The 14,661-nt window shown below is 46.0% G+C and overlaps 1 protein-coding gene across 1 annotated transcript in view; it reads left to right on the top strand.

Annotated features, from left to right (window-relative positions):
- Nucleotides 1-11,204, top strand: part of SLC26A9 (solute carrier family 26 member 9) — a 29,844-nt gene extending 18,640 nt beyond the window's left edge. The window contains exons 12-20 of the mRNA XM_039537737.1: nucleotides 19-125; nucleotides 794-863; nucleotides 1,761-1,853; nucleotides 3,068-3,187; nucleotides 4,424-4,741; nucleotides 5,135-5,189; nucleotides 6,462-6,607; nucleotides 9,353-9,430; nucleotides 10,980-11,204. Coding sequence (XP_039393671.1) covers nucleotides 19-125; nucleotides 794-863; nucleotides 1,761-1,853; nucleotides 3,068-3,187; nucleotides 4,424-4,741; nucleotides 5,135-5,189; nucleotides 6,462-6,607; nucleotides 9,353-9,430; nucleotides 10,980-11,027 — 1,035 coding nt within the window. The 3' untranslated portion in view covers nucleotides 11,028-11,204. The remainder of the gene's footprint in view (nucleotides 1-18; nucleotides 126-793; nucleotides 864-1,760; nucleotides 1,854-3,067; nucleotides 3,188-4,423; nucleotides 4,742-5,134; nucleotides 5,190-6,461; nucleotides 6,608-9,352; nucleotides 9,431-10,979) is intronic.
- The last annotated feature ends 3,457 nt before the right edge of the window (nucleotides 11,205-14,661 follow it).

Raw genomic sequence — 14,661 nt, 5'->3', positions numbered from 1 at the left:
ATTCTCGTCTTTCCACAGTTGGTCTGGGTGGTGAGTTTCCTGTCAGCTTTCTTCTTGAGCCTGCCGTTCGGACTCGCTGTCGGAGTGGGATTTTCTGTGCTGGTAGTGGTTTTCCACACTCAGTTGTAAGTAGCGTCTCGGTGCCAAGCTGCAATATGGCCACACAACTGCAGAACATTTTCCAGTTACAAAACAACCTGGGGGGGTCTTTGTATCAATGGCCTTCGAGCTAGATTTTCAAAGGAGGATCTGACAGGAGGCCCTGGGAGAATGCAGGCTCCAAATCTTCCCATTTCAATGTGCAAACAGGAATGTCAGTTGTTAATTACTACCTGGTTTCTGTTCCTGTGCACAGTAACTCAGGTGCCCACTCCAAAGTGCGTGTATTTACCTGCTGCTATTTACCCTGCCCAGAAAAACACCAGCTCCATGTGTCCTTCCCTAAGGAATCCACTGCTCATAAAGGGTGAAATCCACACTTTGCAAAGTCTGGCACAAAGCCTATGTGTTACTTACTCCCCTCAGCATACGCCTTAACTGGTGCATAGGACCAGCTGGAGGCCTCTGCACAGGGGTGAATTTCAGCCAAAGAACAGAGCAGTCTTGTGAATTAACCTTGCTCTCACCGGTACCGAACACACGGCACCCAGTCCTGTGTGAGCCTCTAGGTGTTACCATAATATAAATAAACAATAATCCTCGTATGCTGCACGCTTGCGTGGCAGCAAGAGAAGCAGCATTTTTCTTCCTCGTCTTAAATGTAATCTATCTGTTGTATTTTTTTTTCCCCTAGTCGTAACGGCTCTGCCTTGGGTCAGGTAACTTCCACCGACATTTACAAGAACCCCAAAACCTATAATAAGGTAAGTGTGGAAGCTAAAATCTCCCAACAAAAAATGCAAGCCCCCCTGTTTCTCATTCCTGCATGACCTGACCAATAAGTGATTCAAAGGGGTGTAGGCTGTGTTACTGTCTCTCCTGACTCAGCTCAGCAGGGTTATTTGCTTGTTATTTTTTTCAGAAGCCATAACAGTAGATCTGTTCCTTCAGGGGGAGGCCTTTGTGATCATTTACTACCTGTTGGTCTCATTTTAAGCAGAAGGCACCCAGATTTTCCACCCGTCTGCCCCACCTGCAGGGCTGGTTCATTGGTTACATTATTACTCCATGGTAAAGCTGAGGGAGCTGGCAGTTGTGTCTAGAGTTGTGCAAATCACTGATTTTTCAGTTCACTGGCAATGCCCAGAAATAATTGCTTTGGGTCGAGCAAAACGTTTCCTTTTTTTTGTTTCCTTTTTTATTTTGTCCATTTTTAAACGTTTTTGATTTTTAATAAAAACTTAAAGAAATTTTGAAACAAAAAGTCATGTGGAGTAAAAAAAATTAAAACATCTTGTTTCAAAAATGTCAACATGAAATGTTTTTTATCTTTTTCTGATTTTTTTTTGTTTTAAGGTTTTGGGGTTGTTGGTTTTTTTTTCCCCAGCCAAAATAATTTGGCAAAACAGACATGAATTTGTGAAACGTTTTGGGGTTTCTGAATCTGGATTTATCACCAAAAGAAGTCTCAGGCAAAAATTTTCGCCCAGCTCTAGTTGTGTTCCCCACAGATAAGCAGTTATTGAAGGTTACCTGAGATTTCTTTGCCAGATCTATTCACCCCACCTGTATTTTCTCTTGTTGCAAAAACTCCAAACCCAACAAGCCCATGCAAAGGCTTGAGTTGCTGTGCATAGTCTGAACTCTGATGTCTGTTGCAGGTCCATGAAATTGATGGGATTAAAATTGTGACCTACTGCTCCCCACTGTACTTTGCCAACTCAGAGATATTCAGGGAGAAGGTTATAGCGAAGGTAAGAAAACTTTAGCCAGCTTCTGTTTGCAGAGATGATGGAAAGCACTAATTGGTTTCAAAAGTATGTGGATCTCAGCCTCTGATCTGACTGCCCAAAGCCAGCACGGCCTGGGAACACCGTGGGGGACTGTGTGTTCAGTTTCTGAGGGCAGAGACCATTTCTCATGTCAGTCACCTTAGCTAGGAAGGGAGCTCAGCTGAGGCCTCTGCTGATAAGGAGCATTGCGTGTGGTTGACAGCAGACCACCTCCCAGCATAGCAATATAGCCTCCATTTTCCAGCTTAGCCATCCAATCATGTCACAAACACGCAGGAGGTTTAATTAATGTTTCCCCTGCATGGGCCTGCTTTATTAAGCCCTTCGGGTTCCATAACATAAGCAATTCATTTGCCTTCTCAGGTACCAGCAGTTCCTTTCCCAATCAGCAGGGTTTCATAAATAATCCCTTCTACCCTTCCAGGTCATAGTCCTTTTCTTCCCTGGTCAGTGGGTCTCTCTACAACTCTCCTCTGATGCACCCTCCTGGCTGCTGTCATGTGACTTTTTGTCACCTGACTCAGACACAGCTAGTGTGCCAGCTGCAATGTAATCCCACTGTTACTATCACATCTCATGTACCACATGCTGGGTAATAACATGAGATGATTGCATGCTTGCAAAACTAAACTGGCTCTTTAGTAAAACAACTATTGCCAGAGGTGCTGCAATGGCCGCTAGCATTCCAGCCATGTGCACACAGACTGACTTCCCAGTGCCTCCTCCAAACTCTTCCCTCCTTTTGCAACCTGTGCTCCTCCATCCAAGTTTTGTGCATGTTGCTACAAGAGCTTGGGACTTTAGCCGTTCAGGGTATGTCTACACTGCAGCTGGGAGCAAGCCTTCCAGCCCATCTGGACAGATTCACACTAGCAGGACTCAAGCTAGCACGCTAAAAATAGCAGTGTGAACATAGCAGCTGAGGCAAACACTCACCCTGAAATGGGGAGTATGTAAGCTGGGGGAACAATTAGTTCCATTCCAGCCCCTCTAGTCCTGCTGCCTTTATATTTTGTGCTCCTGAGAAGGGAAGTGTTGTTAGACCATGTGCCAGCATGGGCAGTGGTCTGTTTCCCTTTCTGTTTCTCATATATGGGTACAAGGCTCTTGAGCTCACATCACTGACAGATGAGCTACATAAGCAAACCCAACTCACTATCTCTTTTTCTCCGCAGACTGGGGTAGACCCCAGCAAAGTGTACTTAGCCAGGAAAAAATATGTGAAACACCAGGAGAAGAAGGCGGCATCACAAAAAACAACGAAGCTGCAAAAATTGTTCTTTGGGAACAAGAAGGTAACTCACTCTGGGTTTCTTTGGTTGCTGTATAGCCCCATGTACATCCATGTGTCCAACCCCCCCGTGGCGCTTCCCCCTTCCCTCTCTTACCTATAGCGCATGCTACAGTGACCTACACAAAGGACCAAACCAAACTCGGGGGCAAAAGTCCCATTGAGTTCAGTCGGAGCAGGATTCAGCTCAATTTGCCCAGAGAGTCTAGATCGGGAATGACTAGCCCAGGAGCCCATAACTTGTAACTGCAGGGAAAGATCACCCGTTAGTGATCTGGTCTCCTCTTCATGTTGTGGCTAGTGAATCCAAAATGACATCTGTGATGGAAGGGGGCAAATATGGGCACAGTGTAGCCAGTCTTGATTATTAAAATGTATGTGAATATTTATATGCAAAGTAGATATAGCCCTTGGGAATTTTTTGGCAAGTTGTCGAAGTGGCCTCCCGTGTTGGAACCCAGCTGGCTGAGGTAATTGGTACCTGGGAAGACAACTTAGAGGATCCAGGAAGCAGAGGCTGTATCAGCCCTGGCTGTGCCTCCACATTGTTCTCCTCCTGACTGGATCCTGAGGGTTTTCTATATCTCACCCCTTGGCTTCTCTTTTCATGGTCGGGGAGGCTGTCAAACAAGCACTATAGAAAAATTCTGATTTGACAGAATGATGCAAATAATATAATTTTTTTTGTTTGTCAAAATTTTAAATTTATATATATAGAGTTTATGAAACAAGTGACCAAAATGAAGTCAGCACAGAATCATCTCATCTAGATTACATTCACATGATAAAATACATGATAAATTTAACTCATATTAACTATGTATTTACTTTATGAAAGTTGGACAAAACATTGTGAGTTCAAAACCCCAGGCACTGTCCCTATGCTGTCAAATGTCCTGTTCCCCGCTGGGTACCTTGAATGCCCAGCCAAGGGTAACGAATGGGCCAAGTGGGAGTGGGGGTGGGGCTTTGTGGCCAGAATGCAGCTTGCAGTTTGAGACGTTGACGATGTTTGACAAACTGGCTGATCCTTTGGGCGCAGACAAAAATCAGCTTGTGCCTGCTGTAACTCCACTGAAGCGTATAGAGTAATGCCAGCAATGACACTGGCCTGATGGATGTCTTTCTAAAATACATGCTGTAGCTCAAACACAAAATTTGGGCTGGATGCTGGCCTCATGAGGTAGGTCAAGAGCACTGATAATCGCATCCTGACCTGGTTGCCTTTGTTTGACTGCAGACCTTGTCAGTGCAAGAGCTCCAGAAAGATTTTGAAAGCACCTCTCCGACGGACACGAACAATAATCAAACAACTGCCAACGGCACCAGCATCTCCTACATCACATTCCACCCCCCTGCAAACAATGCCGGGCAGGTCCATACCTCAAGTGAACAGGGCAGCATCTCGAGCCATCGGGGCAGCACTTGCAGTGTTATCCCAGCTGCAAACGTCGACCCAATGATCACAGCACCACCCTATGTCAGCTTCCACACCATTATCCTGGACATGAGTGGAGTGTGCTTCGTGGATCTGATGGGCACAAAAGCTCTGGGGAAGGTTAGTTCTCTGCCACTAATTCAGCATGTGACTCCTTGGACAAGTCACTTCTTTGCAACTCTATTTGCATGGAAGGGAATGGGGATAAAGATACTTCTTCAAGTGATGGTCCCTATTGTATTCCACTGTGGGTTTACGTGGGTGCACCATGTGCCTGGAGCCAGTGAGAAGGAATACAGTGGAATACAGATAGGGACCACACATCCTGAAGAACCTCCAGTTACAGGTTAGTAATTTCCTCTTATCTTCCTCACTTGCAGCTTGTGAGGGTGTATGAATTAGCATCTGCAAAGTGGGTTCAGATCCTTGGACTAAAGACCTTGGATAAGTCCAAAGCATCTCTAAATATTATTATTGTTTCTTATTATCTTCTCTCTCCATCTTCCCGTCCAGCTGTGTTCCAGCTATCAAAAGATTGGGATTAAAGTCTTCCTGGCAAACGTGCATGGTAAGCATCCAAGCATAGCACATTTCTTTGTGCTCTTTCCCCCATTTCTCAGACACAGGCGTAGTGGTGATATATTTCTTATATTGAATCAATGGAAAGGGTGGGAGGAAACCGTAGAGAACCAAAGAAGTTTTCATTTATCTAGTCCTCTCCTGTGACTAATGCGGGATTGGTCCCTACAGTATATTCCCCACTGCTACTATGAAATCTCCTAAGTGATGAGGTTTCCGCCACATGCCACTCCATGCTGATTATTTTAGGAATCAGGATTTCATAGCTCAGGGCCACTGAGAATAAAGCAAGTTTGTAGCAAGAAGAAAGGGTTTATAGAGCTATTTTATTACACAAAGGCAAAATGAAAAGGGGGATGGTTTTCTTTGGGATTGAGGCTTTTGGATATGTTTTCCGCTTGAAAACATTTATTTCAGGCCCCATTGTGTTCTCTTTGGAGCTTAACAGCTGTGGCTAATGGTTATAAACATGCAAGTTTATCGGCCCACAATAGGACAGGATTATACTTGGACTTTCCTGGGCTTCATTGTTCTCCATAATAATGTGTAATTGACATGTCAGAGCAAATCAGAACAGATGGGACGGAGAAAGGAGGGGGAATGTAGACTGGAAAAAGTCTGCGCTTGGTGTGTATAAATGTAAGCAACTTATCTGGGATTGGCTATAGCTGTAGTACCTCCATAGTTTGCACCTATAAGAATACATATATATATATATATATGCAGTAAATCTGTCTCTCCTCACCCTTCCTTTCTCTCTTCCAACCACCCTGCCTGCTCTACTGACCTGCCTCACCCCAGGACAAAAATTCTGCCAGAATCCTCCCCATCCCAAAATCATGGAAAACTGCCTTCTCCACTGCTGCCCCCCATGAACCACTGAAAACCCTCCCTGGGATGCCAGTGTAATCACCTTCCTCCTGCTCAGCCCAACAAACCATCTCATTTCAGTCACAACCTCAGAAACCAACCATAGCACAGAACGTAGGACAAAATTCTTCCCTCATTTACACACCTGCAAGTGCATCAACAGCAGTGGGCCCTCCGGCTTTAAAAGAGAGGCCAGTAATGCACAGGCTTTGTGCAGGCACTCTGCTCTGCTCTGGGGAGAAGTCCCAACCATTTCCTTTCTGATCTGGTAAGCGTCTGCCCACCGGGATTGCTACCGGTTCAGGAACTCTCCATCAGCCCCATTTACTTTCAAACAGCTCCGCCTTCAGTCTCTTTCTCTCTGCTCATAGCGTCTTTTCCCCTTCTGCAGCCCAGGTGTACCATGACATTAGCACAGGCGGAGTCTTCGAAGAAGGGGGCCTGGACCCAAGTCACATCTTCTTGACCATCCACGATGCTGTTCTGTTTGCGCTGGCAAATGCCAAAGGAGTCTTCCGTCCTCCTGGTTTAGAAGAGGTACGCCTTGGGCTTTCCACCAGGGTGCAGAACCGCAGGGCTGCATTCTGCCCTCAGCTACACAGCTGCACTAACATGAGAGGATAAGAGTCTACTACTGTTATTCCATTAGCTCAGTGGGTCTCAAACTTTTGTACTGGCGACCCCTTTCACACTGCAAGCCTCTGAGTGCGACCCCCCGTTTATAAATTAAAAACACTCTTAAATATATTGAACACCATTATGAATGCTAGAGGCAAAATGGGGTTTGGGGTGGATGCTGACAGCTTGTGCCCCCCCCATGTAATAACCTCGCGTCCCCCTGAGGGGTCCCGACCCCCAGTTTGAGAACCCTGCATTAGCTCAAGTGGTAGAGGGCCAAGGGTATAGACCAGACACGCAGATAGGGGTCACTCTCCAACCCTGTTGAAGTCAGAAGCATTGCACAGGTGTAACTGGGATAATTTGATTACCAAGGGGGAGGCATAGATGCAAACAAGGGCAGAGATCAGCTCATAGAAACTAGAGGTAGAACACGTCCGAGACGACCAGTGGGAGGGGCAAGGAAAGTGACGTGCAGCGACGTGGCACGTGCTGTAAATAGAGGGGTGACATAGGTTATTTAGTAAGATACCGGCTGGTTATTGCATAGTAACTCAAATGGAAACAATGGCCAGGCTGCCAAGTTTATCTCATGATAACGTGTTAAAACATCCAGACTTGCTACTATGCGTGTGCGCAAACAGCAGCTGAGCCAGGGGAAATACGCTACCGAGAGACGTTCCCCTTTGGAAACCCTGCTTCCCTTTGGGCCCCTTCTCCCAGTGTATTTCTACCGCCACCGGAGGGTTGGGGGGGAGTGGGTGAGGCAGTATTTCTAAAGAGCAGCAGAGGGACTATAGGACTCTATGGCAGCCTGGAAAGAAGAAGAATTATTATGATTACTCTGGGAACTCTTGTTCCCCTCACTGTCAATCACCACCTACTCCCTTACTGATCACCCCCATATTATTTACATTGCAGTAGCTGTTAGAGACCTGGGTGCTGTATACACACATACTGAGAGACAGTCCCTGCCCCAAAGAGCTAGCAACCTAAATAGACAGGCAGACACAGGGTTGGAAGGGAAACAAAGGCACAGAGAGATGAAGTGAAATGGGCATGGCAACAGTGGCAAAAGAGAACTCAGGCCTCCTGAATCCCAGTCTAGTGCACTATCCACTAGCTTATGCTGTCTCCTGAAAAGCACAAAAATGGTGTGCTTTTTTAGCTCCCAGCACAAGGGCAAAACCTTCCTAAAACAACGTATGTGACTGAATCATGGCCCGTGCACTAATGAGGCATTCAGTGGGTACGCACAATATGTGCACCTTATACCCCAAGGGGAGTAGCAGGGAAAGAAACCAATAGGATGGTGAGACTGGAGAGTCTTATGGGGGGGCTGGAGAGAGGGGGGGCTGAAGAGTCTTATAGGGTGACTATACGTCCAGTTTTGGCTGGGACAGTTCCTTTTTTAAGCCCTGTCCCAGTCGTTCTTTTTTTTTTCCCAAAAGGAGGAATTTGTCCTGTTTGCTCTTGCTGACTTGATCAGTTGGCAAGAGCAAACAGGACAAAGGCCCACTTTTGTCAAAAAAAGTGGGGTGTGAAGGAATGTGCGGGGGTGGGGACAAGGGGCAACGCCAGCCTTCCACTGAGGCAGGGCTTGAGTGAGCAATGACAGCCTTGTGTAGCGACAGCCTCGTGCAAGAGTCAGGGAGGGCTTGGGGCGAGCAGCTTGGGGCGATGTCCCAGGGAACCATGGGGCAGCTGGAATTTTAAGTATAGCATCTGCAGTGCTGATGAGGGCATCAGCAGCACTCACAGACAGACACTGAGCTGTGCAATCATTTGTTTTGTTCTTCTCCTGCTGAAGGAGAGGCAATCAGACACCACAGTGAACCAACACAGACAGCGTGGTGCACACAGCTTTAAGCGACCGCTTCTGAACACCAGTCTTGCAGTTCACTATTCCCTGAACAAGCGAACTGTGGTCTGACCTCTCCCTTGCCTATGCTGTAACTAGCTGCTCACAGCCATGGGCTGCTCCCAGCCCACTTATTTGCATTGCTACACCTGATAAAACTTCTGCAGCCCCAACCTTGGGCTGATCCTAGGAAAGACCTTATCACTGCCGCACAGCAATTATTTGCTTTTTAAGAGATTTGCTGAAGGTGAAACCGCCTGGCTACCACTGAGATTTAGGACAAGGAAACAACTGACTCTTTTTTAGTTTTGTTTGTTGAATCTAAATGTTGGGGTGGGTGGGGGGTGTCTTACAGGGTCACTGTTAACTCCCCAGATTCCAGTTACTGTACTTTAAACAGGTAGTTTCACACTGGAACAAATGTTGTGTTGTTTGTTTGTTTTTTTAAAAAGAAGATCCAGAAGGCAATAGGTCTGATTCTCATTTGCATTAATGCCTTTTTATACCACTTTCACAGCCAAAAGGGACCACAAAATGTAATGTAATGTAAATGTAATGCTGGAGTGGTATAGTTCAGCCCTAGTGTAAATGCAAATCAGGACCAATGCACTTGCCCAATCCATTTTCTGTATCCACTTTACTGGTTTTGGGGTCTGATGTTTTGGTCCACGCCCATGTCGAAGAATAATTTGTGCTTCCAGTCTATATAGGGCAACTTCATAGGCTGTTCTTGGGTTAGCTACGGTTTTATCCCTTTCAGTCCTGTGCCTGCTAATCATTGATTTTGACTTCTTCCCATGCAGAGACCAAGTCAGACAGAGCTCTCTATCTATGACGAATCTGTGGATGAAAGCAGTGCAGAATTCAAGAACTTGGAGGAGGTGAGTAATAGGACCAGGAATTACTTTGTATTGTGGTAGTACCCAGCTGCCCCAACTAAGACTGATGCCCCATTATGCAGGGAGCTGTACATACACATAATAAGCCCCCGCCCCGTAGAGCTTAGAACCACTATAGATGAGACAGACCAAGGGTGGGTGAGAGGGAGAGGTGTTATGCAGTTTGCAGCTGGGAAGCTGAGGCACAGAGTAAGGAAGTTAGTGGCCCAAGGTCACACAGGGAGGTCAGTCTGTGGCAGCGGCAGGAACTGAGCCCGCATCTTCAGCCTATAAGACTATAAGACCGTCCTTCCTCTCATGAGAGACTCATTCATCTTTTGCTGCTGTGTCTGCTGCCTTTTATCTGTCATGTGCCTGGAGGCTGGTGGGCTATCAGTCCTCATGCTTAAATGCAGAAGCTTTTGGGGTGGGGTGAGGACCGGAAGAAACCCTCACCCTCCGTGGTATGGTATTACACACTGTGGTGGATGGTTTATGTCTTCCTCTGAAACATCGGGCACTGGGTGTCACAGGATACTGGGTTAGATGGGCTGTTGGTCGATTCCAGTAGAGGAACTCCTGGGTTCATATTAGAGATGGGCCTGTGCCACAAAGTTCATGTCCTGAAGGCCTCCAAAGCTTGGAGAGTGTGGAGCATGAGGCCTATCACTAGATCTCGGTCCAAGCACTCGGCTGGTACAGGGCCGCCCAGAGGATTCTGGGGGCCTGGGGTCTTCGACGGTAATTCGAAGGCAGGGGGTCCTTCCGCTCCAGGACCCGCTGCCGAAGTGCCCCAAAGACCCGCGGCTGGGGGCCCCCCACCGCTGAATTACCGCCCAAGCGGGACCCGCCGCCGAAGTGCACGGGGTCTTTGGCAGTAATTCGGCGGCGGGGGTCCCCCACAGTGGGTCTTCGGGGCACTCCGGCTGCGGGTCTCGGAGGGGAAGGACCCCCCGCCACCGAATTACTGCTGAAGACCCGGCTGCACTTCGGCGGCGGGTCCCGCTTCGGTGGTAATTGGGTGGCGGGGGGTCCTTCCGCCCCGGAGCAGAAGGACCCCCCGCCGGTGAAGACTGGGAGCGGAAGAAGCTCCGGGGGCCCTGCGAGAGTTTTCTGGGGCTCCCGGAGTGAGTGAAGGACCCCGCTCCAGGGGCCCCGAAAAACTCTCGTGGGGGCCCCTGCAGGGCCTGGGGCAAATTGCCCCACTTGCCCCCCCTCCCCTGGGCGGCCCTGAGCTGGTATAGATCAGCGTAGCTCCATTGACTTTTATGGGGGCTAAACTGTTTGCATCCGCTGAGGGTCTAGCCCAAGAAAGACAGTCATTGGAAAATGGATCCTTTCAGCCTATTATGGAACAATGCAAAGGAAACCCTAAAAACCAGGCAGCCACAATGCCAGTAACCTTCCTGAGCTTTACCCCTCAAAAGGAAATGAAGAAGGTGTAAGGCTGGGTAGAGACGTGGAGATCAAGTGTAGTGGCTGTGTGGTTGGACACCAACATGTGTAAATTGCTGGTACCGTTCTAACCAAACCCATCTTGTTGTCCCTTTAGGAGATGTTTGGAACCATGTTCCGGTCGGAGGCCCAGACAGCGCTGTGAGTCCCTGGGGGAATGTTAAAGTGCCGGCAAAGCCTCCGGAACTGACTATTCTCACATATTCCTTTATGAAGACGCTTCCCCTGTCTGAGTGGTGCGCAGAGCAGCCTTTCTGTGCTTCCAACTCGGGGTAGCAGTGAGTTTGCGAGGCAAGGGGCCATCACACCTCTCCTCCCGATATCCTCTCTCCTCCTTCCCTCTGTGTGTGGAATTCAGAGCAATGGACTCTTGGAGCAAGTAGCAGAACACAACAGAGGCAGGAACTCGGAAATAACGTTCATCTAGATGGAGAAGAGCAGCAACTTCATTTAATGGCAAGTGCCTCCAGGCAGAAGGATTATTAATATTCAGCATCGTTGTCAACCCTATGTCTCTCCTCCTCCAGAACCCACTCACATACCCAGTCATATGGATTGCATAACCTAGGCATCACCTTTATTCTCCTTCCTTTTTTCCAATGAGGTGAAATATAAGGAAATTTACAAGCCTTTCCTGGCTTTGATTCACAACCACAAAAATAACCCTCTCAAGATGCAGTCACGCAGGTTTGCATGGTGATAATATTTTAAAATGTGCACTGACTTTTGGGGAATCTGCACACTGAATTTAAGCCTGTGAATTTCTTGGGGTTGCCGCTCAAAACCACCTCTGTATTCTCTATTATCCTACAGGCCCTCCCGCGCTGTCCTGTCTATTACCAGGTACCATTTACTGAGTCAATACTCTATTTTTGTTACCCTAAAATCCTTGGTACCACTGCGTGGGAGTAATGCTGCATTCTGTATTACGTGCTCAGACTATTTTTGGATATCAGGCACCCTTAGCAAACATGACCAAGAGCTGTAGTGGGAGTTATATGCATACACTGGCCTTCCCAATCGTTTGGGTAGTTAAAATAAAGTTTATTCAAAACACCGGCCGGAATAGGGCCTAATTCAAAGCCCATTGAAGTCAAGGAGAATCTTGCCTTTTACTTTAACAGGATTTGGGTCAGGCCTTTAGTCTGGGAATATCGCGAGAGCAGCCATCCTGTGGTGTTTTGATGCTTCCTCTTCCTATTCTCAGTATCTGGACATTACTAAAAAGTTCAGTTTAGATTCAACTCTAGAAATAGGCAGGGCCACCCAGAGGATTCAGGGGGCCTGGGGCAAAGCAATTTTGGGGGCCCCTTCCATAAAAAAAAGTTGCAATACTATAGAATACTATATTCTCGTGGGGGCCCCTGCGGGGCCCGGGGCCTGGGGCAAATTGCCCCACTTGCCACCCCCTCTGGGCAGCCCTGGAAATAGGTAAGTGTTTCAGGGTGAGCGGGTTTTCCTAACCCGTTTGCCCATCTCTAGCAAATTCAGGGACAGGGAGAGAGAGACCGTTTAGCTCAGTGCAACATCCAATGGTTTTTGATGATGCTATAACTCAGGAGCAGTATAATTAAAGTTTGAGCATATTTTGGGTATGCCAGGAGTCAGCAGCTCTTGTGATATTCAGCACTAACCTCTCCAAACTTGGAGCTTCAAGGTGAAGAGATTTTAGGTAATCACCTAAGTGACAAGAGAGAGCTCATCTGCTGGGTTTGCTATGGTGTCTGGTCCCTCATGCGTTATATGAATTTGAATAAAAATCACCACAAACTGATGCCACCAGGACAATCTACCTCTCGGGCAAACAAGCCTGACTCGATAACCCATAGACAGATGAGATCTTTTGAATTTTTTTTTAAAATCCTAATACTTTTATATATAAAAGCGTGAGTGATGCTAATAACTATTGCTATTTTAGTTTTCTGTTATAGTTCCTTCCTTTCATCCCCATATTGATTCTCTGAAGCCTATGATTAGAGGAAATGCATTTAAAGTATATGTAAACGCTGAAAAATACTGTATGTTGAAGATTAAAGGGACACTTATTAATACATTTAGGCCCCAAATTCAGGTTTTGTGAAAAACAATTCTGCACAAATTAAGATTAGCAGAATTTTGTCTATGATATTTTTAAAGTTCTGATGAAAACAGTTTTTTGTCTGGATTTTAAACTTTCCCCTGTGGTGTTTCCAGCCTTGGGATAAAGCATAAGGGCCAGAAAATGAAACTGCTTAGAAGCAAATGTGAAACTGACTAGTCTGTTTTTGGGGAATGCAAAAATAAATAATAGCCTTAATAAATGCAAAGAAAATTTGCTTTAAAAAAGTTATTTCTGTTCTAATAACCTAAGATGTTCACACTTTTGTGTTTTTACTATATGGTTTTAAATCTGTTTAATTCATAAAACACTCTTAAACCACCCTGATAAAAGGGTCTTTGAGATAACATTATCAGGGAAAGAAAATGCTGCTGTACTGTGGCTCCCAGATAAATGATGCCCCACTTGCAATGAAAATAGAGCTGCATGACTCATCCAGGCTATGCAAACATTCCATGTTATAACATCAGAGCTGCCTGGGTTTTGTGTGGCACCTCATTAATTAAGTCACCACTGCTCTACCTCAGTCTCTGATTACATGGTGCAGGAGAAAATTATTAAACAAATAGAAGTACAGTTTTCTTTAGATGGGAGAAGAAGAACACACTAAAAAAAGGTTACTTCTCATTCTGACCTTAGTGAGACAATCATAATTTTGCTGGGACTGTCATGTCCTACAAGCTAAGATCAGAACATTAATTATTTCAAATGATCCTTGAGGCTAATGCACCATAATTAATTACTCTTGGTCTACTTCTCTGCTGCCTGAACATTCCTCCTTCTTGCTGTTTTGAATAAACAAACAGCTTGGTGCAACGGAACAAGGGACTTTTTAATTATAATAAAAGCTCTGTGGTGACCTAACTTTGAATTAGTGATATTCCTAATTGCAATTCAGGAATCAGAGAGTGTCTGCTAAAGATTCAGTTCACAGTCCCATAGGTCTGACAGCCAAAGTATCAGTTCAAATACAGGAAACCTCACAGCGACAGATCCCTGTGCAAAGGATGTATTGTTTCCTTTGCAGTTCCCGGATGGGATGTCAAGAATGATGCCATGAAAGTAGTGGCAATAATTACATATTCTGCCACCTTGAAGTCTCAGGTAGAGGGATTCTTGGTTTCTATAGCCCAGTGCCAATTCTGGTGACAAATGCAGCCCTCAGCCGCTGACAGATGGTATTTTTGAAAGCATAACTCCTGTCACCATTTTGCTACTGAGTAGCACAAATGTTTTAGATGTAGAACCCTGACACGCCTATGGGTCCCTGAACATTAGTTTCGAAGGCTACATTCACCAATCTGAACAAAACAGAATGACAAGTTAGCATGACTTGCATTTCTCTTTCAAAGGTTCTATGTGGCCAGCTCAGAAAGCTTCATTTCCAGGGTATCTTGACCAGGGAACTAGAGAAACTCAGAAAGAGAGTCCACTGGGGTGGAAAATTCTAAACTTCCGATGACCTTTTATGTCTCTGAAAGTCTAGTGATATTAATATGTAATTACTTTGAAGCCTTATTTGATACCTGCATGATGCATAACCAGCTCAAAATGTTTGTGTAATTTATTTAATTTAATATTGGTTTGGTTCTTCTTTTTTTGATAATAAACAATATGTGACTGATCATATGCTTTATCTACTGATTTGGAAGTACACTTTCCCAGAACCCTTATGCCAATT

The sequence above is a fragment of the Mauremys reevesii genome, linkage group 4 (genome assembly GCF_016161935.1).
Source record: "Mauremys reevesii isolate NIE-2019 linkage group 4, ASM1616193v1, whole genome shotgun sequence".
NCBI classification, from domain to species: Eukaryota; Metazoa; Chordata; order Testudines; family Geoemydidae; genus Mauremys; species Mauremys reevesii.
The sequence above is the reverse complement of the archived record's forward strand: the minus strand, read 5'-3'. Positions and strand labels throughout refer to the sequence as shown.